The sequence below is a fragment of the Lepisosteus platostomus genome, chromosome 11, assembly GCF_059453375.1.
Source record: "Lepisosteus platostomus isolate fLepPlt1 chromosome 11, fLepPlt1.hap1, whole genome shotgun sequence".
Taxonomy (NCBI): Eukaryota; Metazoa; Chordata; class Actinopteri; order Semionotiformes; family Lepisosteidae; genus Lepisosteus; species Lepisosteus platostomus.
Genome location: NC_142621.1, coordinates 28,677,937 through 28,701,998, shown reverse-complemented (window position 1 = coordinate 28,701,998; position 24,062 = coordinate 28,677,937). Strand labels below are relative to the sequence as shown.

At 38.5% G+C, this 24,062-nt stretch overlaps 1 protein-coding gene across 2 annotated transcripts in view; it reads left to right on the top strand.

Annotated features, from left to right (window-relative positions):
• fnbp1l (formin binding protein 1-like) overlaps nucleotides 1-24,062 on the top strand; it is a 93,784-nt gene that overhangs the window by 47,455 nt on the left and 22,267 nt on the right. For both annotated transcript variants that reach the window (XM_088599020.1, XM_088599019.1), the window contains exons 2-6: nucleotides 11,959-12,074; nucleotides 18,460-18,510; nucleotides 20,410-20,557; nucleotides 21,291-21,353; nucleotides 22,466-22,570. In XM_088599020.1, the coding sequence (XP_088455146.1) occupies nucleotides 11,959-12,074; nucleotides 18,460-18,510; nucleotides 20,410-20,557; nucleotides 21,291-21,353; nucleotides 22,466-22,570 (483 nt within the window). The remainder of the gene's footprint in view (nucleotides 1-11,958; nucleotides 12,075-18,459; nucleotides 18,511-20,409; nucleotides 20,558-21,290; nucleotides 21,354-22,465; nucleotides 22,571-24,062) is intronic.

Below are 24,062 nucleotides of genomic sequence, written 5' to 3'. Positions count from 1 at the left end.
AGTGCTTTTAAAACTGAGAACTGAAAGCGCACCAAGTGGTTTTTTTAAGTGTTAAGAGGGTCTAGATCAGCCATTTTGTTTAAGGAAGTACCCTGGCCAATAATATTCTGCATGATGATACCAATTTTGGAACTCTCAACTGATCAGTCTAGCTGGGCCGAATGGCTGTTGTACCCTTGAGTCATTTACTCAGGTTTCTCCAGGAAGATACTTGGTGCTCTCCTGATGGTCATTGTAAATGATTATTCTATAAATTAAAGAGTTACTAACATGCTACTTCACTAGGGCAAAAAAGACGTTTTAAGCATTTATTCCAGACGATGCTGATCATATCTAGAGATAACTATAACAAAAATCTCAATCTAGTGGCTTTGCAAACAAGCTTGTGCAACTCCTGCCCTCCTTGCAATTTTCACTGCTCATTGGAAAATCAGCCATTTTTTTTTCAGATAGACACATAAAAATCAATTTTAAATGTATGCATCTTTGTTGATCAGTGTCATGAAACTGCAATAACAGATAAAAGTCCATACCAAAGAAACCATTTTTTTTTTCCAGATTCTAAGAATTAAGTAATTGCTTGTGCTTTTCCTTTCAGGAGTTGTTACCTTGCATGAACCTCTGGTCAACAATATCTGTACATTACACTTTGGAGGTAGAAGGTGACATGTAATAGATCACCTATTACAATGAATTAGACTTGCTTAACGGGGTTTAGAGAAGGTCCACAATAGTTTCTTCAGTCTGATTAAAGACCTCTTATGCCAAGCCAGTGACAACAAGGGCAAGGACACAATTTTTTTTAACAGAAACTTTGTGTTGGCAGCAAGTTGAAGTCTCTAGAGAGACGCTCTGTGGGGGACAGTAAAGTCATTGTTCTCTCACAGAGGAAGTTCTCTCTGGGTTCAGAGCCATGGCTTCTGTTCCACAAGCACCACAACAGCAATATGCCGCAACACAGTTCAAAGGGCAATTACGCTTGTGGTCAGGATTATTGATGACGATTTACAGTAGCAGACTCTTGTGTCTGAGCTGAAAAAGAAAACAAAATGATGTATAGTGGGGTGCTCCTTAAGGGTGCTTTCGTTTTTTGTGATCTGATGTTTTCACTGCTCATCATTACAGACAAAGAACTGTCTGGTTTCTAGCCATAGTTATGATTCCTGTCTGTGTGTACATTCCACACAAACAAAAGCATTTGCTACAGTTTGTTTCAGATCTTAAATTTAGAAGCGGGCTTCTGTAGTGGAATTCTGCTCACTCTTTCTAACCCAGAAAACCATTTTAATGAGTATGTGAGTGTAAAGCTTAATTGTAATGCACAGGTTTAATAGTCACTCTGCAGTGTTTTTGTTTGTGCTTTTTCAAGCAGTTTATATAGGGTTTCATGATGGTGTAGTGGTTTCACAGCTCTTGTACCCTGGATTTGATTCTAGATATGGGTGCCCGTGAGGAATTTGTGTGTTCTCCTCTATTTCACACAGGTTTCCTGATCACAGAAGGGTGATGGACATATATTTTGATAATTCACCCCTTCTTAGCTTAAAGACCAAAGGAAAGAGTCCAGTACCACTTAATCATTTTTGGTAAAAAATATATTTGCTTTATTGAGTTTTACCTGTTCTCTGACAAACAACTTTTCAATTAACAGTCTACGGAGTTCAGTCTGCTTTTGAAGTATCACAGTATAAGCACCATCTCTTTTATAACATGTTTAAAATGTTACTCTTGACATTTGAGAGACAGCAATGGTGGGTAATGAGATCCATAGTACTTTCTATTGATTTCTTGAGTTATTTTTGACTCTTTATCTGATAAGACTTGTGAAGGTAAAAAAGGAAATGGATTTAGTGATAAATTAAATAAATGCTGAGTCTATCATTGGCCTTATTGATCAGGGTGGGAGAGCTATAAGTGATACCTGATCCTTCTTCTGAGATACCGGAGCTGAAGCTGAAATTGCTCCAAAGTCTTTAGAAATGAATAATTTAATGGTTAAATCATTAGTTTACCAAGACTTGAGGAAATAGTTGATATTGTAGAAGCACATTATTATTGAAATTCAGAGATTACTGCTAGAAAACCTGACCTTCTGATATTCAACAGCCACTTGGGCACTTCTGCTATAGCAAAAGAATACCAGCACTAGATGAAAACCTTGTGTCTGTGTTTGTCAGATTCCAGTGTAAACTAGTAAAATGCAATAATTTAGAAGGTCAGGAGGAGAATAATTGACTTGGCCCCCAATCATACCCACTTGCAGCATTATGCTTACTGGGCATCCTGAGTAAACTGATTTAAAAGTTACTGTTACAGGAATTAAAAGATGCCAGGAAAGTCTGTCTACATGCAGTCTACAAATCATTTTTATGTTTAGTCTATTACTCAGACAACTGTCTTCGTATTTTAATTTAATTTGGAATTAAGTCTTTTTGTTTCATAGAGTTCATAGGCCAAGGAAGATAGGCATATACTGTATAAAAATGATAAGAATTTAGAAAATCATACTAGAAAGTGAGTTTAACCGACTAGCACTTTTCACGACTGAGGGAAAAACTGTTGAAATTTTGGTTTGTTAGCCTGAATCTCTTCTTTTGAAGACCGGACTGCCAGGCGTATTTTTCACAGGAGCTTGTGATCATCACTGTGTGCATCCTGCAGCGTTAATTGTCTGCTCTGGGCCTGGATGTGTGCATGCTGGCAGATCAGTGTGCCTGGCTGTTAGTTAAAACTGTTCGCAGTATGATACCTACAGCAGCGAATAATCCAATTACCATTGTCGACAATTTATGTTGAAGAACCAGGTGAATGCTCCTCTGTGTGCCTGTACACCAGATATTCTTTCCTTCTGCTGAAAGCCTTATGCAAAAATTAAAGAAAGATAATTCCTTACCCTCACACATTGTAATTCTTCGGTCTTCCCAATTAATCTTTGAATTGGAATAGCTATGTTCTCCATATTTAACACAGTAAAATGCCTTTCTTTATAGAAATTATGAATGTTAGAGTCACAGTGATATAAAAGGACAGATCGTGCTACAACTGTTTAATACCACCTCTTTTCCACAAGGTTTCTTGTCCCACATATGCTGTTTCTTCTTATAAAATGTCTTGTTTGTCATGTTGATTTAATGGTTTCAGAACAGACTACAGAGTTTAATGTAACTGTCTTTCAGTTTGCTTGATCTTGTTGGTTTACTATACAAAGTCTTAAAAACTGAAAAGGAGAATTGGTATATTCAGGAAGACAATTGAAATAACTTATTGTATTTAAGGATGCCCACAGTTGCTTGTGCTCTATAAGTGTATGTTGGGCTGCAAGAAAAAAACGTCTCGGTGTTCAACTCGAGCAGGACTGTGTTCTTACTTCAGTCAAACAGCTTAATCCTTCCTTATTAAATGTTTGTTGTGAATTTAAAGTGTGGCTCTTCCCATCAGTGCAAACTCTCCTCAGAGGAGCTCTGGAGCTTGTATAGTGTCATACGGGCGGATCAGGTGAATGTAGTTATGATCTTTATTCTCACCATGTTAGTTGATAAATTGTAACAGTAAGCAGAGTTTTTTCAACAATTCAATCAATTAGATTTAATATAATTATTCTGATTATGTAGAGAGTATTCAGTTTCTTTAAAATTTTAAGATGTGTCTTTCTTCACTAATAGTATTCCAAACTAGTATAATAAATTGTTTTCAGGACAATGCTGGTTTAGACCAGTATTTTTTAAGTATGGATTGGTGTGCTGTTCATGTATTGTACTGTAGGTGCATGTACTGTACATACAGTATACCATCAATGATTTGGATGGTATTTAGTAGATTTAGGATGTACGGAAGGTTTATTATGTAAATAGCTGATATTGTACTTCATCCACTTCTTTAATTGTGTAACTGAATTAACTAATCAATTCTAAACAATTACCAAGGAATTACAATAACAATGACCAAGTGGTATTCAGATACCTCTAGTTAAATGAACTGCGGAACCCCATTTGATTACCCCCAATATGCCGCCCGGTCAAGACTGGTCAGAGAAGTCGCAATCCAAGCAGTTCAAGGAAATGCGTGCTACAGGCTCTGTATGCTCTCAGCTGTGTTCAGCATGACAGCATGGCATTGAGCTGTGTGAGTATGATCCGAGGCTTCCCAGAGTGTAAAACACAGCAGGGCGCATTTCTATAAGCTCTGGCACTTGTATGGGACAGATCCCGGAGGGTAATACAGTAAATAGTGGAGTTTGGATATATTTAGGAAGCATGTGCTGACTTAAAGTGCATTGCAGTTCATGATACATAAAACAGTCAAAGGATCATTTGTCATGAAAATCAGATTTGCTGGTGTATGACGTTCCTATAAAACCTTGAGAGGCTAGCTTTAATGTTACTTTATATTCTAAAAGGATTATAGCAGAGTTCACTTCAGATAATCTCTCTTTTATTATGTTTTTGAAAATATCCCATAGTTAGCTGCTTAATGTAGGAATTTTACTTTTTTTTTGCTGACTTGAAATCCCAATTACAAGTTTCACAGTAAACACTTAGGGAACTGATAGCTGAGCTGTGGTATACTGTGTCTTAATAGAGACACCCCTCACACAATCAGAATTATGCTTAGTGTGCTGTTTTTTCTTGGATTAAAGTGCAGTTTGTACCATAGTCAGAGGGAAAACATACCCTCAAATTTACAAACCAAACACAGAAAATTTGGTATTCAGTCTTGAAGTTCCAGATATTTATGTAGGCACTCTGGTTCAGCAAATCCAAACAATTGTCTAATTATCCATTAAACTATCACAGTAGAAAATTCCCTTTAATTAAAGGGAATAATTACCACCATTAGATCAATTGATGCATCTAATGAAAACAGTCAGATTGCTTTTTGAGATATATCCAACTTTGTGCTGTAAGTGAACGGATATAACTTTTTTCCACGACTTTCAGTTTATTTTTATACTTTATAACCTAATAATAGACTGACCTCTAGTATCAAAAATTAAACACGTACACTCCCGATAGACAACTGTTACACAGTCTCCCATAAAAAAAAAATGGCACAAACCTTACAAATGATTTGCAGAGGTATTTTTCTCTGCTAGTATTCTCTTGGGAAAAACTTCTTTAACCTGGTGAGAGTGTAAGTAGAGACAATTTCTTTAACAAACTGCCTGATAGAGGAATATTTCTACAACACAAATAGAATTAACTGGAGTTCTCTTGAATTGTATGAAATATAACACAAAGGCAGTTATGGCTTGCAACCACAATCCAAAACAAAAAACAGACTTTCTTTAGAGCTCCCGCTAAAGAGTGGGTTTTACCAGAAGCAAGGTTCCTTTAATCTCCTCCAAAACAAAGGTAATTCTTTGAAAACGTGTTCCAGACAGGTTTTGGTTGCTGTTTTTTCCCCACACATTCTTTCTGGTAGACTAAACATCCACACCTCAGTCTGGTGATTTATACTTTTACTGGTTAGCCGTGAAGAGCTCCATCCATTTATCTGAATCTCTTTCCCTTTTTTGGTGCTGAGGATTCTGGGAATTGCAGTTCCCCAAAATGTTCTCCTCTGCATGTCCTCTAATGGCTGTTTGGAAATATACCTGTCTAAATACGTCATATACCCTCCCCCTCAGCTTAGAATTCTGGAGTAATGATTTTCATCATCACTGGAGCAAAACAATAGCTCAGCCAGGAGTGGTCGCCAACATTCCTGAGTTGTATCTGGCTGGGTGCTCTATGATGAATCAGTATGATTGCAGAGAACAATCAAGAAACAATCATCTCCTACTTTAACATTTCTTGAATGGAGTATCATCTGTAAAGAGGGTTGACTTTCTCATCAGAAATTAATAGTAGAGTCTCATTTTATGTTCTGTGTCATGGCCATTTTGGGATTCTTTTCCAAACTTAGGACATTTGTAAAGTGTCCTGTTTCCTGGGTCCTTCCCAGGACTGGACTTGACTTAACTAGTCAGATCTTTTTCCAGGTGTTACTGTCTCAAGGGTTCATATAATTGTGTATGTGGGGAAAAAAATGAATTTTTCTATAATGCAATGATTGTACTAAGCAAAATTTGTATTCATTTAAATTGTTTTTATGCTTATTTTTGAAAAATATCACAAACATTTGGATAGGTGTTTTTTCCAGAATGTTTTGCACATTAATAGGTTTGTTTAGGTAATATTGTGCATTTGACAGTTCAAACCATTGTTCGTTGACTTGATGACTCACTGTGTTTTCAGATTTTGGCAGCAATGACTGGTGTATGTAGAGGTCAAAATCGCACTAAAAAACTGAATCATAAAAAACAGAAGGTGGGCATGTGGCGCTGTGGTTAGCATTGCTGTCCTGCAGTGCTGGGGTTCTGGGTTCAGTTCATGGGTGATACATGCCTATGTCCTTCCCATGTTCAAATGAGTTTTCTTCGTATAATAATAATAATAATTGCTTACATTTATATAGCGCTTTTCTGGACACTCCACTCAAAGCGCTTTACAGGTAATGGGGACTCCCCTCCACCACCACCAATGTGCAGCATCCACCTGGATGATGTGATGGCAGCCATAGTGCGCCAGAACGCTCACCACCCATCAGCTATCAGTGGGGAGGAGAACAGAGTAATGAAACCAATTCATAGATGGGGATTATTAGGAGGCCATGATTGGTAAGGGCCAGTGGGAAATTTGGCCAGGATGCCAGGGTTACACCCCCACTCTTTACGAGAAATGCCCTGGGATTTTTAATGACCACAGAGAGTCAGGACCTCGGTTTTACGTCTCATCTGAAGGACGGCGCCTGTTTACAGTACAGTGTCCCTGTCACTACACTGGGGCATTAGGACCCACATGGACCACAGGGTGAGCGCCCCCTGCTGGCCCCACTAACACCTCTTCCAGCAGCAACCTTAGTTTTTCCCAGGAGGTCTCCTATCCAGGTACTGACCAGGCTCACACCTGCTTAGCTTCAGTGGGCTGCCAGTTGTGAGTTGCAGGGTGATATGGCTTCTGGCTGGTTTCCTATGCTCTTGTTTCCTCCCACAGTCCAAAGACATAGTGGTAGGTTAATTGGCAGTTGGGAATATTGAACTTGTGTGAGTGTGTGCATGTTTGTGTCTGTGTGTCTGTCCTGCAATGGACTGGCATCCTGTCCAAGGTGTATCCTGCATTGCACCTGTTACTTGCCAGGATAGGCTCCAGCTCCCCTGTAACCCAGTATGGGATAAAACGGTTAGAAAATGGATGAATGGAAAGACAGCATTTAGGCTGTGGAGCCTACTTCAAATGTGTGTGAGGTTCAAGAATAGAGTAGGAATAGGAAGCAAAGGGGTGAGAAAAAAGTGCAAAACAAGTGACAGAATGAGTGAAGAGAGAAAAGGGGCAAAACAGATGAAAGATTAATTCCATAGAAAGTGCATGTGTGGAAGGTAGCAATCTGTAGATGGGATTGGAAAGAAATTAGTCGATCATTGTATGCTAGGGGAATGTGTGTGAAATAGTAAAGTACTAATTGCAACAAATATATATAGTTCACTTTTATGTGCTATTTTTACATTAATTTTAATCTAGTATTGGGCAGTTCATTAGAATGTCTTAAACTGTAAAATGTAAGCAATAACCATTGTTATTTTTGTCCTCACAGAACAAATAACACTTCATGAGTGGCAACTTCAAATTGAAATATACAGTGCCTTGCGAAAGTATTCGGCCCCCTTGAACTTTTCAACCTTTTGCCACATTTCAGGCTTCAAACATAAAGATATAAATTTTTTATTTTATGTGAAGAATCACCAACAAGTGGGACACAATTGTGAAGTGGAACGAAATCTATTGGATTTTTGAAACTTTTTTAACTAATAAAAAAATGAAAAGTGGGGCGTGCAAAATTATTCGGCCCCCTTGCGTTAATACTTTGTAGAGCCACCTTTTGCTGCGATTACAGCTGCAAGTCGCTTGGGGTATGTCTCTATCAGTTTTGCACATCGAGAGACTGAAATTCTTGCCCATTCTTCCTTGCAAAACAGCTCGAGCTCAGTGAGGTTGGATGGAGAGCGTTTGTGAACAGCAGTTTTCAGCTCTTTCCACAGATTCTCGATTGGATTCAGGTCTGGACTTTGACTTGGCCATTCAAACACCTGGATACGTTTATTTGTGAACCATTCCTTTGTAGATTTTGCTGTATGTTTGGGATCATTGTCTTGTTGGAAGATAAATCTCCGTCCCAGTTTCAGGTCTTTTGCAGACTCCAACAGGTTTTCATCCAGAATGGTCCTGTATTTGGCTGCATCCATCTTCCCCTCAATTTTAACCATCTTCCCTGTCCCTGCTGAAGAAAAGCAGGCCCAAACCATGATGCTGCCACCACCATGTTTGACAGTGGGGATGGTGTGTTGAGGGTGATGAGCTGTGTTGCTTTTACGCCAAACATATCGTTTTGCATTGTGGCCAAAAAGTTCGATTTTGGTTTCATCTGACCAGAGCACCTTCTTCCACATGTTTGGGGTGTCTCCCAGGTGGCTTGTGGCAAACTTTAGACGAGACTTTTTATGGATATCTTTGAGAAATGGCTTTCTTCTTGCCACTCTTCCATAAAGGCCAGATTTGTGCAGTGTAAGACTGATTGTTGTCCTATGGACAGACTCTCCCACCTCAGCTGTAGTTCTCTGCAGTTCATCCAGAGTGATCATGGGCCTCTTGGCTGCATCTCTGATCAGTCTTCTCCTTGTCTGAGCTGAAAGTTTAGAGGGACGGCCAGGTCTTGGTAGATTTGCAGTGGTCTGATACTCCTTCCATTTCAAGATGATCGCTTGCACAGTGCTCCTTGGGATGTTTGAAGCTTGGGAAATCTTTTTGTATCCAAATCCGGCTTTAAACTTCTCCACAACAGTATTACGGACCTGCCTGGTGTGTTCCTTGGTCTTCATGATGCTCTCTGCGCTTTCAACAGAACCTTGAGACTATCACAGAGCAGGTGCATTTATACAGAGACTTGATTACACACAGGTGGATTCTATTTATCACCATCAGTCATTTAGGACAACATTGGATCATTCAGAGATCCTCGCTGAACTTCTGGAGTGAGTTTGCTGCACTGAAAGTAAAGGGGCCGAATAATTTTGCACGCCCCACTTTTCATTTTTTTATTAGTTAAAAAAGTTTCAAAAATCCAATAGATTTCGTTCCACTTCACAATTGTGTCCCACTTGTTGGTGATTCTTCACATAAAATAAAAAATGTATATCTTTATGTTTGAAGCCTGAAATGTGGCAAAAGGTTGAAAAGTTCAAGGGGGCCGAATACTTTCGCAAGGCACTGTATATTTACAGTGTTAAGCATGTAGGTTCATATTAGTTTTTAGATTTGCAATGTTTTGCAATGATTTGTGCTTTATAAATTCTTTGGTGATCGTGTTTCATTTATGTACCTTGTAAGTGAATGCATATTTATGATTTATGAATTTTGCAGTAGCCTAAATATAAACAATTAGATTTGACTCTATATTGACTGAATTTGGCCTCTGAATAGACTTAAACTGCACACCATCCTCCTTACGATGACTAGCAACACTTGTATCGTAGCCGATTAACTTGCATTCACTAAGAGGTACTGCGATTTGTTTTCTTTTCCCAAAAAAGTGAAATTCAATCATTCTTTTAGAGTAGTTTTTCACAGGAAAGGCTACTTAGAATATTTTTAAAGCAAGTAGTTGGTAACTGCAATTGTACAGCACACTGTTTCTTAAAGTGTAATTTCATCTCATGGTGGGATTGACATTTTTGAAAGCATTGCATAGTTTTAAAGGCAATGAGAAAGTTTCCTTAGCTTTTTGTTAAGAAAAAGTGAGTTTTGAAAAGTAACAGCATGCAACCAGTAAGCTGGGATGGCAGTGGTGTTGCTCCTACTGCATATAAATCATGTGAGAGTACTTGGCTAGCAAAAGTCCAGAATGCACGGTGATGATCTGGCCTCTTGGATGTTTGTTTGGGCTTAAGGCTGGTTATTGCCTGCCATGCAGTTTGAATCACAGTCCCTGGTCCCTGAGCTTAAGACCGGTAAGCAGGCCACCCACAACAGGAACAACAGTGTGTATGACTCCTGGACAGTCTTGGAAAAGCTCTTGAAATAACCAATGTGTAGCGTGGTGTGGTGAGAGATACAGATTCTGACATTTCCTGCACTGACCATGTGGAGGAATTTATTTAGTTTAAATTGCAGGGTTTCCTTCTGGAGTTGGCGTGCTTACACTGTGTAAATGTGCAACTCTTGGGCTGTTAAAACCATCAGGAATGAGAGGCTTCTCCCTCACTCTGAGAAAACAATTTAGCGCTTGCCTCTCCAGGAACCGCAGCTGTAAATCTTTTGGTGTGAGGGGGTGTCTGCATTTCTGCACACAAGCACTACAGAGGCCATTTGCATGTGGTTTCATAAACGTTTTCTCAGTTGTCTTAATCCAAAATAAGCAAATAAATTAATAGAATTAGCATAAATACTAGATTCCATCTAGAGATTATAGTTTACTGTATATTGAGAAATATTTTGGACATTTTTCATTTAAAAACTGTTCTGAACACCATTAATCTTTTTAGTGCTTGTTCTTTTCATAGTGTAATAGTCCTTCTGAACTATCCATTATTTATGTTAAGTGTAATATTTTGTAGCTCTGTCACTGTTAAGTAAGCAGTATTTAAGGCCTGGTGTATTGAGCTGCATTATGTCCTTATATTAGCTTTCCACTAGGTTTCTTGTCTTGTGGGTCATTTTAAATCTAAAAAGCTTTTTAGACTTTTTTTTTCTCCTGCAAAATGTGGAGAACATAAAATTTAATGCAAATTACCTTATATATAACCCAAATTATGATTTTCAGTCAACATTTCATATTTCTTATACATCTGAGGACATTATTTAAAATGGTGCTTTTAAAAGTACAGGTATTCTAGGTTGTTGTTTACGAAGATTGTCCTGACTTTGAGTAACTCGATGGACTTCATGCTATTTTGTAATAGTTGTGGAGCTTAGTGAATGTGGTAGTTGGGGTTAAATGTGCAGGCCTATGGGAGAATGAGATTATAGGGTGTAGTACATCAGCTTTAACCTTTATTGACCTCAAGATCTCCTACAATGTAGAAATCATGTGAAAGGTACCAAAGAGGCATCAGAGGGGAATTCCTTATGGAGGCTTTTTCACACAAAACCACTCGAAGCGCAGGTACAAGAATCTCCAGGAGCATTCCTGGCTTGGTTGTGGGGTTTTGGAAAAACAAAAAGCCTGTCCAAGACAACGAAAGAAACTTCAGCTCTCCTGGAGATATAACGGAACTGGATCGAATGGGCAAAATCCAAGCAAGGTTCTGATTACTTGGTCACTAAATGTCCCTTGGCACTGTTCTTAAGAGTTATGGGAGTGTTAACCCGTTTGTCCTGGTTATGATTTCACTCTGGGCTCTTACATTCTGCCCTTCCTAAAGTAACCTCTTAAGATATTATTTCTGTTCCCAGTCCACTGTGAAGTGGGGCAGCAGCCACATGATGACTGCTGTGTGTTACTCAAGTGGGCTGCACTTCAATGGAGGATGAAGTGGGTCCCGTCCTACATGTAAAGTTACTGCTCATGACAGAACTTTACAGAAATAGCATGACCAATGACAGATGCCTGTCAAACATAGATTTTACTTAAAATATGGCATTAAATTAAGAATGAGGATTGGGATATAATTGTGTCCCGAGGTAATTCAATATGAAGTACAGGTCTTCATTTTTTTTTATGAAGTCAGGTCTCTGCAGTCTCCATGTTGCGCTATTAATACAGCCTAAATGAACTAAATCTGTCTCTAAGCGGAAGATCTGATGTGGGTTTTAAAGTAGGATGCCTGTTTTTTTTCTGTTAATCTGAATTTGTTCTGTATCAAATGTTCTGTAAAAATTCTAAAATCCTAACTTGTTTTTTTTTTCCTGAAATGTTCTCTTCTAGGATCAGTTTGACAACCTTGAGAAACACACACAATGGGGAATTGACTTCCTGGAAAGATATGCAAAGTTTGTGAAAGAGAGAATGGAGATCGAGCAGAACTATGCAAAACAATTAAGGTAATTCTCGTACTTATGCTTACAGTATTGGCTGAACACCCAAGGCTCAAACTCTGACTTTGGTCTGCTGTGTCGCTGGATTGAACATATTTCCCATAACGCTAAGTGATAAATCTAACTGCAGGTTTTTTGGTTCTCCAGAGAATTGTGCGAACTTCTTGTAAATAAACAATTTCACCAATCAAACCAGCAGCAGCTGTGTAAAATAACAGGTGAACTAGAATACAGCAGGTGCTTTTACAAGGCTTTAGATTAAACTTTCATCTGAAGGATGAGAGCAATAAGGTACAGTGCCAGGATTTAAACTTGGAACTTCCTTGTAACATCACTTTAATTTAACCATTGGAATACAGAGCCTATTACCTATTGGTATTAACCGTTACTCTTGCAGCTAAAGTAATACTTTCGTACTTTTAAAATGCTGATAACCTTGTAGTGATGTCCACTTTCAAAAAGAAACAACTCTGAAATTCTAAAGGAGCCCTAAAACATGTACCATACCTTCTGAAAGTCTGAAGAAACCTAGTAGCCTTATCTATGTGCCTTTAATGTTATCTGTGTGCTTTTACTAGTCATGATGTAGGCAAATGAGGACTTTTCTTCCAATGTGTTTCCTTTTTCTATATTAATAAGAACCTACATCAGTCATGTCTAGATTTCCCTCTGTCTTGGAGGTCTGTTATCATTATGGTGTTAGACAGTCATGTATTTTATATATATGTTAGCGAATATAGATATTTTGTCTGAAGTCTTTTTTCAATCACCATATGTTGCTTTCAAGAGTATAAGTTTTGTACTAAAGTGTTAAAAGTAATAACTAACTTTTATTATTTTACTGTTCTCCTAAAGGCTTTCCTATTGTGCAATTTTGGGTGAGGCTATGTTTCTACTGGACACATAAGAATATTTAAGATTCTGAGCTGTGCTGTTGGAGTAGATATCTTACCAGGCTGGAAAAGAAGGGCTCTGTCCTCATTAACCCAAGCACTGGAAAAAATGGGTCTGCTGTTGGAACCAGGTCTAACAACAACAAGAGACAAAAGGGAGATTGTTTTAATTTGCCCTAATTATGTACAATAGATGATATTTGGTGTGAAATATATTTTGTTTTTAACACATTTCCCTCCTAGGCTACTTACTGCTTTTACAGTTTGGGTCATTTCTCTTGTGGATTCACCCAGTAGCTTAAGGAAATAGCTGTGTGATGACTGATTTTAAAAATGTTGTAGATACAAACTTGCAGTGAAGATTAGCATATTGAGTTGGGCTCAAAACTTCTTTGGGGCTTTAATTTTAATAAATTGAAGAAGGAAGTTTTTGTAAAATATTGATAGGACTATTGCAAGGAACAACAAATAGTAGATAATTTCTCAACTGAAATTCATCTTTAACGTTTTGCACGATGGTGTAGCGTAGTGGGTAGACCTTGAGTGTGATTTGGGTTTGAGTTCCTTCTACAGATACCTCTGTGGTATCTTGAATGAGGTACTTTGATCCCAGTTGCTAAACGTCATCCAGCTGTGTAGGTGGGGACGACTATTGCTGGGTGGTAATCACTGTAATGGTCTAGTGTCCCATCCGGGAGGGAGTCATATGCTCCCTAGTCCACTTAACTCTACAGAAACCAGGATAGGCTGTGGCTCTGGTGTGCAGTTGACCATTATATATACTGTATATTAATCTTCTAATTTGCAACTGTACCATTACCCAGGGAATCTGATTGGCACAGATTGTTAAAATATTTATAAACAAATATGGTGGATCCTCTCCAGATCTAGTTGGTGAATGGAATGACAGGATTGGACACCTTTAATAGTTTCTTGGCTTTATACCATATTGTAACTGTTGCTTCAACTGTGCTCTTTGGTGTTTGGAACATAATCATTAATTAAATGCATGGGAGTTTATTTAGGCCTGCAATTTTCTCTTCATTTCTTGGAGAAAATGCCAGTACATTGCATATAATCGGCACATCTTCAGTTGATCGTAACCTTTGCTGAACAGATTTTCTGTAATTACATGCAACTTTCTTTTTCTTGAATACATTTCTATGCAATACATTTCATAATAATGTTTGTAGCAGGTTATATTAATCTAGTTGTTTTGTGGGGACACAGAAAGTGAAACAGTTTGGAGGTTAAAGCTGACAACTGTAACCTGCTGTCTCAAGGAGAGCATTAAAGAGGTTATCTTTTCTCTCGTCAGTCGTGTTGCAAGTATGATATAGTAAGCCACAGTGTTTGCATGTCCAAAGGATGCCGAATAAAAAAACATCTACAGGATTAGCTTTCTTTGTACCCCAGTAGAAAACTCTTTGACCACTGCACTTTTTGCTTTCATATCATACTTGCATCCTAAAGGCAAAGATGAAATTAACATTCACGAGTTTGCAAAATTAAGACAAGAGTGTGTCTGAATTAAACCATTTTGAATAAAGTTTTTTCTTCTTATTTCTGCAATAGGGCACATGTAAGTATAGAATGGTTTCAGGATATGCATGAATGTGGAGGCCTGGTGGCAACCATAATGAAAAACCTTAGACTACTCAAGGAACAACTCTGGAACGAAAAGGGCTCAAACAGTATCAGGGGTTGGATGAGGTCCCGAGATTAATCAGTTGGTGCGAGTGTGAGAACTAGTTACTGTAGTGGAATTAAAGCAAACTGTAATCAGCTCCTGGAACTGGTCCCACTGACCTTTTGTTAATCCTTAATATAAAATGAATTCCACCCAGGATTCAGAATTACACTTCCTTTCCTAATTTTGTGTGTTCCTAATTTCCAAATTCATGTTGTGTTTTTCAATTACATGTGTGTTGGAACATTAATGTGCTGCAATGGAAAATTGCATTCTAAATTACACGATTTTAAAAGACAAGAACTGGGTTTGCCTAACCCACCTTAACTACACAGAAAAAGCACATCTTCCTTGTTAGACTATTTAAAAAATACATACAGTAGCTCTTGATTTTTTCAACCTAGTTAAAGCATGGTAAATTTTAACTTTGACTTAAAAAACAGGATATCTCACTTTCCATTAATTCTGTTAAAGTGCTACATGTTTGTGAACCTGGGCACTTATAACTGCGTTTCCACTATCACATTTCTTTCTCTGTCCACTAAAATAGTACAAGTATTCTATATCTCATATCCCTGCATTCTTCGTAAATGTTTCCATAGAGATTTTTTTGGCCTTTTGCATACTAGGAAATCAGTGATATATAATTAACTTTAAAAAAAACCATTGGAATGTTTTTTTTTCCCTTAAAATGATTAGTACTTTTTAGGTTTCTCTGAGCTTTTTGTCTACAGACAGAAAAGAAAATACACTAAAAGAAAATGTTTAGTGTATACTGGCATTATTTTTTCTTCTCATCATGAAATGTGACCATGTGTCATATTTATTTAAATCTCTGATGTCAAATAATTCAAATTTACTTGGCAAGACGTATTGTAATCAGAGGTGTGCTACACCAATAAATAGTTGACCACGTGATTATCAAGTAGCTTATTAATTTTGACCGGTTGTAATTTTTAACTTAACATTTCAGAAATAAAACAAAAAGGCCCCCATTGCATTTGTATGTTATTTTGTAATATTAACTGTTTTGGTTGCCTTATGTATTGGTGATCTATGTCTTAATAAGTGGAGCTCAAATAAAATCACTTAACAATTTAAATTCTGTTATCTTTACAGAAGATATTTTCTCACATAACTGAGATGGAAATACAAAAAATTCACTTAACAGTTAACACAAGTCAGAGCATAGGCCAGTGTTTAATAGTACTGAAATACTATTCTCTTTGCTTCAGCTAATTGTTTTACTTTTGATTGTAACAGACCAAGGTCCTAGTGCACCGCCCTTAATTTTTCACACTCCTGCAGTGTCTATTTACAGTGATGTTCCACAGAAAAATTACAACCAGCTGATGTAAGATTCAGACACATTTTTGTGTTTCATGCTCCAGACTCCTGTTAGGCTTCCCTCACTCCCAGCAGGTTTTCAGGGATGTTGCCTGGATACAGGATTGTGCAGCAGATGACCTTCGGAATCGTAATGAGTGCTGCGCTGTATTCATCCAGTGAAACAATTAATCCCATTCCATTCCTGAAAGGAAACTCGATTGACAAGTCCGTTTTTTAAATTGTGATTTTTTTCAGGTTTTTCTTGTACTAGAAACGAGTTTTACGGTTGTAAAACTGGTTTCTTTTTTTTCTAAATAAAGGTTTGGCTTGCCTTTATTTAGTTTTACTCTTGCAATTGTCTTCTCATAGTGTGAGCTTTGATTGCACTAACCAGTGTGATGTTAAATGTTTTTTTTTAAAAAGTAGGAGCTAATTATCAGAATAATCTCAATTTTCAGACGCATTCAGTTTTAACAGAGCACTGCCCTTCATCCATTCCCAAAAAGTCCTTTATTCCCGGACAACACTGTGGCACATCCAGAGCCAATGCTAGAAGTACAGGACAGTACAGGACACAAGACGGGACCACGCCCTGGATAAGATGCAGTTAACTTAGCCAGCGTGACTTTAGAAGCTGAGAGGAAACTGGAGCACTAAAGACCCAGGCAAGCTCCACATGAGCTGAGCCCAAGACCTGAAGGCTCTCAGGCAGCAGCTCTTGTCGCCATGTCAATGTGCTGCCTACAGCATACCTCCTTTAAGAATTTCCTAGGCTGACTTTGAGGGTTTCATCAGCTTGCATGGTTTTGGCTGGCTAATGTACCTAAGTATAATCATCCATTTTATTTCGTGAAATAAATATGCCGAGAACAGATTCTCATTTACAATGACAACTTTGACAAGTGGCCCACACCAATGTTTCACAGGAAAGGAAAAATCTAAATGGTAACAGGATACAAAACAACAGGATAGTGACAAGTGCAAGTTTCAGATGGAAAAGATTTAATAACACAACTGAAAACCCCTTCAGATATGACAGTGTATCGTTTCAGTTCATCCGGCAGATTGCTCTGGTCATTGGCAGTGACAAATTGGAATGACTTGCTCCCAAAGCCCTTGGGAGGTTGTTTGATAATGGTGTTACCTCTTAGATTGCAGTATGGCACAGAGATTATTACAGAGATTATTACATTTTTAATAAGCATTTTCCCAATTTAGGTTATTTAATTTAAACCAGTGAAGAAAACTTGTAATATGAATTTTGATTGAGTAATAGTTTTCCTTTAAAGAGCATGTGTGGGAGCTGTAGTTGCAGAGTGGCTTCACAGGTAGGCTTTCATAAGAAGCAAGGTGTGGTGTGGGTCTGGCAGTCATTAGTGTCATTCAGCAGTCATTAGCAGTAATTCTTGGTAGATGGTCTCCTAACTTCAGTTAAATTCTTATGGGGGAAAGAGAAATTAATCAGGAGCTTTCGTGGCTCCTGGCTCAGAAACAGTCAGGGTCAGGGTTCAGGTTAGGGTAGTCTTTGAGTCCTGGGTTTTTCCTGAGTTAATTCATGTAGTACACTAGCAATCACAGTACTCCCCAAACTCAACCCCTTAAGAGATTGCAGTAAACAGTGGGAGTGACTAGAATATATTTTTTGGAGAAGCAGGTCAAAAAAAGACCTAGTACTTGTACTGTGTTTTGGCATGTCTGGTGTACTGGAGTTTTTTGCATTAGGAGCCAAACAGCTTCGTTTTATATTTTTCATGTTTTGAATTAAATCTGCATTAGCACCATTTGTTTTTACAGGAAGTAGTTTTTATTGAGTAACAATTTTAACCATTTTCTAAAGAAGCTTTGCTTGTTATTGTACAGCTTTGCTAAAATGTCTTACATTGGTTTATCATATTTGCAGAACATCTGATCATTAAATCACCCAGCTCTCAACTCCTTGGCTTGGCTCCTTTAAGATGGAAGTTAAATGGTTGTAAACTATAGAGTTATTATCTCGTGTTCAGTTGACAGGCACCCTGACACCTCTAACAAATTAAGAATGGTACACGTCAAATGCAGTCCTGTTTCTCAAGTACATCTATGGGCATAGCGGTGGCACTGTGGCTAAGGATCTGCGCCTGTGGCTGGAAGGTTGCCGGTTCAAATCCCGTGGCTGGCAGAGAAATCCTACTCTGTTGGACCCCTGAGAAAGACCCTTAACCCCAACTGCTCCAGGGGCACCGTATAAATGGCTGACCCTGTGCTCTGACCCCAAGCCTTTCTCCCTTTCTGTGTGTCTGTGTCTCATGGAGAGCAAGCTGGGGTATGCGAAAAGACAATTCCTAATGCAAGAAATTGTATAGGGCTAATAAAGTGATCTTATCTTATTTTGGGGTTTTTATCACCCTTAGCTGAGTTGTCAGGTGAGTTGAATAAGGTTTGGTCTGGGTGGGGATTTTTTACAGAGTGTAATTTAACTTGTTGCTTGTTTTTGTTACAGGAACCTTGTGAAAAAATACTGCCCTAAGCGCTCCAAAGATGAAGAGCCTAGGTAATGTCAAACCCAGATGATTTTTATCAAAAGAGGTGTCAGGGGCTGACCACCTCTCTTAAAGGACAAAATGCAGATGCTTAAATATAATTTTTTAACAAATTTGATATTGGTAGTTCCGAATCTACAAATCTTACCACCACAATCCCTGTAATTCCCTGGGAAAAATCAGGACAGACGCATTTCTCCGTGTCCTCCATTCAGAGACATTTAACATGCAATGAGCTCAGTGGGTCTTTACAAAAATTGAGCACTGATTGGAGCACAGTGATTCTGTTGCTGATGTCACTGTAGAGGCACAAAGTAGCTCTGTAGTTGCCAGTGTGTGATAAACTCAGGATAACCCTGACTGAGTCCATTTCCAGTGGGGTGTAGCCACTTGGGATAATCTTGGTGACAGTTGCTTAATGGCACAGCTGAGGCTAAAATGTAGATGATATCTGGATGATAGGGCTGAACCTGCACTTTAAGGGAGCACTTTGAATATATAAAAATATATATTTAAATATAAAAACTTCAGGACGTTTGTCTTCCAGTTCCAGAACATTAAAAATCATTCTTATATTCAGCTTTTAGAAAATGAATGTAACATAGTAGAAATGTCTGCTTTTGCAGTTGAACTACCTGCTATGTGATATGTCAGTTGGCTGCTGATTAAACATAATTCTAACACCACCATTAGAATTCCAGTCACTTGTCTAACATTTCAGTTAATTGCAGTTGAAATCATGTGACACTGCATTTAAGCCTGAAGGCATAGCTCATATGTTGTAAATGATGTAAGACTCACAATTAATATACAGACGTTGTACAACTGCTATGAGATTCTGCCTTGTCCTCAGATGCTCTATGATAGATTAATAAAATCATCTCAGTACTCTCCTGGCCTTTGTGTCTGAGCCACAGAATGTATAGATTTGTCTCCCCATTTCCCTAATGAATTACATTAGTTATGCTGCTTCTTGTAAACAAGAATGGAGGGTGGAAATTGAACATCATGATACAGTAGGTGTTTAACATAAATACGGGGGAAATGAGGATTAGTCTTGGTGGGGGTGTCTTGTTCTGATTTAGTTTTATATCCGTTGCCTTCAGTAATGCGCCACCTGACTCTCAGATACACAGTCCCCAGTGACTTGAAATGTTTCTTTTAGTCTGGTGCTCATTAGGGTAAGTGGAGGAGGGTGATATTTAAGGCCGTTTTAATAAAGCAGAATTAGCACACTGGGGAGGCTCGTCTGCTCAATGTCAACATGGAATCGGCCATCTGATCGCGTTGCCAGTCTTTCACTGTTCCCTTGTCCACTTTGGTAAGGCGGGGAGTTAGCTTGCCAGCTTTTGTTACACACTCCCATCCCAAAAGTAAGACCCTACACTTCTGTGTCTTCGGGCTTAATTTAAAAAGAAGCTGATCTAAAATGTATAGATAAATACATCCTCTTGTCCTGCATATCCCTAGATGTACTTGTGAGTTTGCTGTTACTCTGGGCTGTTCAGATTGGGTGCCTAAACTCAGGGATCTTTTAAAAATGGGGTGAAACATAGAATGTCATCTGCATTATTAATTTGGACACTGAATCATTATTAAAATTTGAAAAAAAGAGCCAGACCGAACTGTTAGAATGAATTGACAAATGATTTATTTCATTATCTTTCTAATCCTTAGGACTTAATGCCATTTGGCTCAACTTAGGTCACCAGCGCCACTTAGTAATTCTATCACAATGACAGATTTAATGTTCGACCCCACTGTCCCCCCACGCGCCTGTGCCTCGAGAATATTGTCTTTAGCGCTTTGTTTTCATGCCTAAAATGCCTGATTCTTGAGAAGACTTGAACTTTTGATTTTTGTTCTCAACTCTGCCTTCTAGACACTTATACCTGTGTGCATCTCTCCAGGTTTTCATCCTTGTTGTCCTTCTACACCATCCTAAACGAACTCAATGACTACGCGGGCCAGAGAGAGGTAGTGGCAGAGGAGATGGGGCACAAAGTCTACGGAGAGCTCATGAGATATTCCCAAGAGCTCAAATCGGAAAGGAAACATGTGAGTAACATTTCATTTTCATTTGCTATTGTTTTTTCTTGCCTCATTCAGGTATTTAATTTCTAAAGCTTAGTGCTTTGTTAGCATTTAAGCATGGAACCTTCTGCACATTTAATAACCTTTATTTCTGCACATTATATACAATAGATCTTTAGTATTCAGAGGATTTTCAGTGATCAACTGATACTCTTCAGAACTGAAGAGCGGTAACTATTTTGTGCCATTTTTTGCCTTTGTAAAGATGTCAAATAATGTTCAAGACATGTTGAACATTAAAACATAATATGTAAAGATGATGAGTCATTAAAATATTTTTGGAGTGATTTTATCATCTTAACCAATCTGCTGTTTTGTAATTGGATCAGTTTTTGAAACACTGGAAATGCTGATTATTTTCAAACACAGAATTTCAATTTGAATGGGTCAGCAAATACCCGGATATGGTTTGTATCCTGTAGAAGCCAGAGCAAATTTAGTTAATCCTGCCATGCATCTGAGGGGAATACGGTATTAAACGAAAGTTTTTTTTTTTTATCAGGGTCTTTGCACAAGGATTTCTTTAAAAAAAAAGCAAAACTCTTGTGAGTAATAAGCAAACCAGATGCTCAGTTTAAGTGGCTTCAACACTGTGTTACAGTACTGCATGAATGACTGCAGGATTGTCATTTTTGAATAGATGCAAGCAAACTCGTACTGTGCTGTGGTGATGTGTTGCCATGTTTTTCTTGCACAGCATCTTCAGGAGGGGAGGAAAGCCCAACAGTACTTGGATCACTGCTGGAAACAGATGGATAATGTGAGTTTTTTTTTTCCTGCTGCATCATTAAAATAAAGTTGAAGCAGTAAAGCGTAATGAGCAGCCGAGCGGCTCTGAAGATTAAAGCTCCTGCCTGAGGTCTCGGAGCGCCTGCCAATCAGGCTGGTCTCCCCTAGGCCTCAGCTAATGAGGGGCTGGGGAAGCCGGGCTCTCCCCTGCACTGCGCACTGCACCAGGGGGCCGAACTGAGAGCCGGACAGAGCGCGGCTAACTGAGACGTGTGTGCTTGTGCACGAAAGCCTTTGCTGCCATCGATGACAATAAAGCAGCCAAGATCTTTTTGACAGAAAAAGGTCAAAAGTACCCCAAACCAGACTATGACAAATGGGTTACAATGTTCGAGAATGAATGGCACACAAATCTCTCAATAGAAGCAAGTAAGGTCACTTTTTGCTTGCCACAAGTGAAGGCTTGCTGAGCCCTGCACTAATTGTCTTTTTACAGCAGAGCAATCAATAGTTAGATCCCATTGGGTGATGTTCGGGCAGCCATGTCGAGTCCTGGCAGGCAGAACTCCATTTAGAGATTGACGATGCCCTAAATGTGTGACATTAAATTGGTAAATGTCTGTGAACTCACTTGGTGGCCTTATACTGATATGAAAGTGTTCTAGGATGAGAATGAAGCAGTTACGCCGTGGATACACTGTTCACCAGATTAGAGCGCCCCGTAACATTTGGGGGAATGAACTGGGATGGCGTGTCTTTCAGGATTAAAAGGTACACAGGTACATGCTTGTCCAAGTTGTATGAAAGGAATGGAACGAAATTCCACAAGACAGCATCTGCAACTTTGTACAAAGCATGTGTCAGAGTAGTGGCCACACATGCTACTGGTGACTTTGACTGTAGACCCTTGTGATGAAAAGTGGTAATAAGCATAATGAATTTACTTCTGCCTGGTCTGTTCAATAAGACGTCAGTGCAACTGCTGCTCGCTATTTTTATCAGGAAGTAACTGCACTTGTAAGTGTTAGATAGGGTTTCATTTGATGCACAGCATAGAATTGGCAGGGAATTTAAAGAAAATTACTGTTTTGACCTGTGTGGGTGAACAGATTGTTTTATATTGTTTTTCTTTCTGTTTTCCAGAGCAAGAAGAAATTTGAGAGGGAATGCCGGGAAGCTGAAAAGGCTCAGATGAGCTACGAGAGGTTAGATAATGACATTAATGCCACCAAATCGGAAGTGGAAAAGGTATTTTTTATTTAATTGATTAGTTAATGGAGCCATACCTCGTACAATGCATGCAAGTGTCGATTTCCGTTATGAAGTGATTAGGGTGATGTGGCAGCACTCTTGAATGTTAATGGGACACCTGAGGAGATTTAATTTAATCTTCCTCGATGTTCTTCCTTTTTATTTTAGTTTTGATGCTTCTTTATTTTAGATAACGGTTATCCTCTTCCATTTCTTACTGATTTGCTTGTGTTTGTGGGTAAAAAGAGTGTTTCTTCAAGAAAGGTAGTAGTTGATCCATTTTAAACTGGTTTGTGGAATGTGTGCAAAAAAACAAAGTTCCAGATGGAGACTGCTTCTGGTCCTCTGTGTCACCAATGTACTTGATGACACCTGTTTACATGTTTTATGAATGCCATAAGACAGTTGTGTGTTATCGGACCTCACTGCTGTTATTATACCAGTGAGCCCCAGACTGCTCCTGCTCAATTCCTACTATATATAATTTCCTAGCTTTTTTGTTTAACATTTTTCTGACTGGTCTCACTGCTGCTAACAAATCTATTTTGTGTGACTGGTTGGAGATTCTTTTACATTAAATATGGTTGAGTTCATTTGCTGACATTACTCTTCTTACAGCACATCTGAACTACATTGTACAACTTCAAGAAGCAGAGGATGTTCTAATTGACAAAATATGTTCAACTAAGTCCTCTTAACATATTTTTTTCTTCAAGTCCAGTTTTTCATTAAATCCCCTTTTCCTTTTCTGTTTCAGTTTGTATTTGTGGTTTAACTAAATTATACTAAAATATAATTAATCAATTATACTCCACTTTGTTTTTTTGTGAAACAATTCATGCATCAGATGATTTAAAAGGGGAGCAACAAACAACACAGTATTACACTTGGAACTGAGAACTGCTGTTCAGGACTGCTGGTGCATAAATAAAATAATAAAAAGGCCCAAATTGCATTAGCTTATGCAATTCCAGTGATGTAATGATGACTGTCAGTCATGAATGTTAAGTGGCATAAAGACAGTCAGGAAAACGTCCTAGAGAAAGAGAAACAGAGAAAGACAATATGGTCCAGATTTTGCTGTCACGCCGTAATCAAACAGTGCATTAATAGATTTAACATGTTGTCTTTGCCTTTTTCTTTCTCTAAGATTTAGTTGTATACTGATATCCTATGAGGTACAGTACAGTCTGGTTTTATATAACACCTGCAGTTTATACAGTTCCATCCATCATTTATTAATCTCTGGCCAGCCAGAATTGCAACACAGGGTATACCCAGGATAGGACATCAGCCTATCACAGAGCAGACACACACATCTGGGCTAATTTTCCCAGAAGCCAGTTAACCTAACAGCCTACCATTATGTCTTTGAACTGTTGGAGAATACTGGATTCCCATGAGAGCTCCATGCAGACAGTGCCAAGGTCTGGAATTGAACCCCAACAGACCCCTGTGTTGCGAAGCGGCGATGCTAACCACTGCTACC